The 5,350-nt window shown below is 29.7% G+C and overlaps 1 protein-coding gene across 1 annotated transcript; it reads left to right on the top strand.

Annotated features, from left to right (window-relative positions):
• The first annotated feature begins 3,459 nt into the window (after positions 1-3,459).
• On the top strand, positions 3,460-4,849 carry LOC111042176. Its single transcript, XM_022326697.1, has 3 exons — positions 3,460-3,480; positions 3,928-4,233; positions 4,508-4,849. The coding sequence occupies exons 1-3, from the start codon at positions 3,460-3,462 to the stop codon at positions 4,847-4,849; spliced, it is 669 nt and encodes a 222-aa protein (XP_022182389.1).
• The last annotated feature ends 501 nt before the right edge of the window (positions 4,850-5,350 follow it).

Genomic DNA, 5,350 nt, shown 5'->3' with positions numbered 1-5,350 from the left:
TGAGTCGACTAGCTGGAGTAGTAGTATTTGTCCGTTTCTACCGAGGTCCTTATATATCTTAAATTAGAGTATGATAACTATTGATCGGAGTAAATTGTAGGTATAACTTTGTACAAATTAATATAGGTAATTGGTAGTAAGGTATTGCGCTTTTCTTTTTTTCTCCTTTGAAACGATGTCTCCCTAAATTCTTATTAACACGCATCTAAAATCTATTGTTATGTAGTTCTCCGTGATTTTGATTATTTCTTCCTCCAAATTATTTTCATCTTTGAATTTTTTGAATAACATTCTGATTTGAGATCTCTAAGATGCAATCTCTAAGGATGTATCTACTTATACAATTATCCCAGGACCTTTAATTTTTTATGTTATTGAAATTGAGCTACCTACTGCTATGTTTCAACATAAATTGCATCTGTCAAGTTAAGTGTTAAGATCATATTTTTATAAAAAATTTGTTGCTTTACCCTTGTTGTAATAGGTACCACAGAAAATTTACGGTATATATCTTTTTTAACTATTTAATATTCTCATGAACAATAATTTATATTTACCAAAAGATCCAAAAAAAAAGTAAACCACCTTTGCACAAATTTAATTTTCATCTGATAATTGTATTTGGTACTCGTTAAATACTTATTTAGGTACCACATATTTTTTGTGTTAGTATGCTGTCCGCCTAAATATATGTATCTACTGATATCTATTTAGTTGGCTTTATGATTTTGCTATTAAAATAAGACATTATGGAAATGTAAAATTGGTATTTATCAATATTACATTCCTAATAAATAAACTTCAACAATAGTTTTTATAGGGTAGACAGGTACCATATTTTTCATTTTTCATTTTTACTTAAAAATAGTGCCAAGCAACAGTTGGCCTTCAATGTATTTTTAATTGTTTACTTCTTCATTGTAATTTCATTAAGTGCTTTTTCCGAAGACATAATTATGTTAGTTGGCACCTATATTCATTATGCTACTTAAATATTGATATTGTAGTATTGAATTATCAATGGATATAATTGGCTAACAATAAAAATAATATCCACAATTATTAGTCTAAAAAACATATAGGCAAATTGTAGAATTAAATACATAATAAACACAATGAATTTTTTAATTTATATACCTAGCTTTTGTAAAGCATTCACTTGTATAGTTTAATTTGGGTACTTAACTATTGAAAAATAATTTGGTACTTCATGGTTACCTACCTACTTTTGTTTAATTGTTCATAAATTTTTTGTAGGTACCATACAAAATGGATCAAGAAGGTAATAATGGTAATAATGACCGAAGAAGGAGCTCACGGTTGGCTGCTAGAGGCATAATGAGTATAGTGACTACACCGAAACCTGCAATTATTGTTAAAAACACAGTGAAGAGTTCTGAAAAACCTAAACGATCAAAACGTAAGACAACTGAAGAAACAATTGAATTGCCTGAAGCTAAAAAAACTAAAACCGAAGATTAGACATCGTCTGATAAGATTGACGGTTCCCCCTCAAAATATCCCATGCATCAAAATATCCCTCGTTCAAAATATCCCCCGTTAAAAATATCCCCGTTACAAATATCCCCCGTTAACAATATCCCCGTTACAAATATCCTACGTTAAAAATACCCCCGTTACAAATATCCTATATTCAAAATATCTCCAGTAAAATCCCTTAATTCATATTTATCAACATGCAATTTAGGTCCGTAGGTATGCTGACCATGCGAAGATTCAGATAATGATAATAAAATATATAATAATAATAAGAATATAACATTTAATTGCCTTAAATCGGTCCGTCGAATATTTGACATTAAACGTTAAATATAAAATACGTAAATATACATATAAAAGTTTTTTTAAAACGAAAAATTACACTCAATGCCTTTTAAATAGTTAAGTACAATAACATGTTCATAATTAAGAACCACTTCTTTTAATTGTTTATCCAATTTCTCCTAAATTTTCTTTTTTTTAACGGGTAGCTCACCAGACATGTATTTTTCAATTTTTGCTTCTTGAAGGCCTACATAATTATAATAATATTACTTAAATAAAAATAAAAAAAATAATAATTGTATATTTTATTTACCTTGCTCTAATTGGAGACACTTGATAAATTTCCATATCGATGCATGATGAGCTCCTAGAGATCCATTAAAGGCATGGTGCCACCCCTCAACGTCATTGTTTGTGCGAGGCTTATTGTCAATAACTGATTGATAACAATTCCACAAATCAATATTAAAATGTGCTCCTCTTCGTCCTGTTCGCCCTAAACGTCCAATCCACGTGTCTTCAAAATACATTATTATAGATTCTAATAGTTCTTCATTTTGTATATAATATTCTGATTCAATAAGCTCATCAAAGGCTTCGATTACTTTATTTGGTGGTATAAATGACAATGAACGAAGAAGTCGAACTTGTAATGCAAATTCAGAATCTTAACCATATTTTATCTGTAGGCCACCATTTTGAATTTTCCTCCAAACACACTGAGTAAAATGAAAAAAGCAACTTTTAATAACCACCGTTGGAAATTCTTCTTTAAAAGTTGATATAAAAGCATTTTCAAAGTCAACCATTTATATAGATGGCTTCAGATTTAGTTTCTTAGTTTTTAAAAATTTAAAAATTTCTGAATACTTTATTTTGTTCGGTCAGTCATTAAAATATAAACTAAAGGATATGTAGCATTTTTTTACAAGCGTGAATTGTATAAAGTTGAGAAAACAAGGGTAGAACAGATTTAAAAGTTCCATCAGCCATCCAAACATCTGATTCACTTAAAAAATCTAAATTGTTTTCTGTAGTAAATATTAAACTATGTTTTCTTTCCTTGTTAATATCGTGTAACAAAAATGGAACCCCCGTTTTGGTTACCTCATATTGGTCTGGTAATATTAAATCAGTTATGTTGATTGGATTTGTAGGGTAATCATTATATTTATTTCTTGTTCTACGTACAGTCTGAGATAACATATCAATTGGTGGTAATTTACTAATAGTTATTTTAGATACATCTGAAACTATTTTACTGACTATATTTCTTGTAGGTTCACATGACGTTTTAGCTTCATTTTTTAATTTATCAATTGCTTCTTTAACATTAACTTTATCAGCATTTGGAGGGTGACTATGTGTGGGTATTTTTATAATTTCTCCTAAAAAAAAATTTTAAAAAAATGTAATTGACCGAAAAAAACAAATGCATTTTTGACACCAAAAGTATTAATCTGTTTTGACGTACCTGATTCTTCGTCATTAGTTGTATGACAGCGTCCTTTACATTTGTAATTTATAAATTCAACACAGCGCCAAATACATTTATTTTCAGTCGATCAGTGTAAGCTATGCAAATATCCGTCGTATGAAAGTAGCTTTTTGTCTTTTTGGCTATTTACAAAAATTAAATTCGACATTTTTCGTTTTCGTTTTCACGGATATGAAATGGTAACCACGCTCACAAGGGTAATGCCGATACCTTATCGAAAATTTCGATGGTCTGTATTTGTCAACTTATTTTATCATTTTTATTATTTCAACAAAATACAGGTATTGCGACAGGTTACGCGGCTTAATAATTTAATATACAGATATCGAAAATGAGATAATCATAAATGACTATTATATTGAATTCTACATGAAAGATAGATCAGAAGATAAAATGTAAAGGACGTTTACATGTTTGTAATGACGAAATTATAAAAGAATTTGAACATAATAATGTGCGGGACTGTGCTAAAGTTTAAGTATGCAAAGCTATCAATGAATTAAAAGAAAAAGCTATCGAACGACCCGATTTAAGAACACGTGCAGTCTTAGATTCAATTTCGACATCTGTAAGTACACTTATTTAAAATACTTCTTTTATTAATTGTAAAACTATTCTATTTCATAATATTATACATCTTGTAGCTTAGTACTTCAGCAACAGCGCATTTACCTAAATTAAGTTCTCTTAAACGAACGTTTCGGCGGATAAGAAATGAGGAAGATACTTCACCACCAAACCCAAAATCACCAAGTGATTTAATGATTCCCCAAAAATACCAATTGACGAACGATGAACAACCATTTTTACTATACGATAGTGGTCCAAGAGAAGACCGAATACTTTTATTTTCAACCGAAAGAAATTTACGTCTTATGGAAAACTGTAAACATTGGTATGCAGACGGAACATTTTCGACATCGCCTTCATTGTTTACTCAAATATATACGGTAATTGTTTTAAATTATTTTTTAATATATTAGTATATTTTAAATAAAAGCCTATGGTGAACACTAATAAGGTTATAAATAATAATAGGTATATAACCGATCAAACGTTGCAATTTAATTAATTTACTTGTTATTTAGAGATAAATGTATTAAAGTTACTTTACTCGTTACTCAAAATATATTGTAATGAAATTACTTTAATTTTTGAATAGAAAAATTAAGTTATATCATAATTATTGTAACTAAATGTGTAAATTACTATATGATTTTACAGATACATGGTGTACAGTACAGTAATGTTTTCCCATCAGTGTTTGCATTATTACCAAATAAAATGGAATCTACATATTGTCGCCTATTCGAAGCATTGAAATCAATAATACTTGAATTGAATCCGGACACGATTATGATTGATTTCGAGAAAGCGGCCATGAATGCCATTTCAAAAACATTTCCAGTTACAAAAATTCGAGGTTGTTTTTTTCATTTTACACAGTCCGTTTGGAGACACGTTCAACAAGCTGGACTTCAACAAAAATATACTGAAGATTCAGAATTCGCTCTACAAATCAGAATGATGAGTGCCCTTAGTTTTGTACCTATAGGCTATAGCTAATGTTGAACAGGCTTTCAATTATTTGATGGATACTAGTTACTACACTCGAACACGTGGATTGGTCGTATGGACCGTAGGAACAGAAAAAAGCCAGACTTATTTATCGATTTGTAATCTTTAATTGATTATGTGAGTGAAATAAGATCTGATGAAATGTTCCAACAATTTATTGATGAAGCAAAAAAAATTAGAAAAGAAGAATATGAATTGGACAAAAAACGTCGTCTTACGCGACCCCTCTTGTGCGACGAACTAGACGAACGTAGTTCTAGAGCAAATGAAATAGTTTTTGGTGGTAAAGACAAATTAAAAACCGTTTATTTTGCTGTATTGGATCAACTCAGAAAACAACTGGAAATGAGACATTCTGGGTATGAAAATATCTGCGATAAATTCAAATTTTTGATCAACATAGACAATAAGTCAATTGATACCGATGATATTGTCCAAGGAGCCAACAAACTCCAACAGTTTTATGAAACGGACATTGACGAAACCACA

This window comes from Myzus persicae, unplaced genomic scaffold, assembly GCF_001856785.1.
Source record: "Myzus persicae strain clone G006 unplaced genomic scaffold, MPER_G0061.0, whole genome shotgun sequence".
In the NCBI taxonomy this organism is placed as follows: domain Eukaryota; kingdom Metazoa; phylum Arthropoda; class Insecta; order Hemiptera; family Aphididae; genus Myzus; species Myzus persicae.
This window is presented reverse-complemented; position numbering and strand designations above follow the sequence as displayed.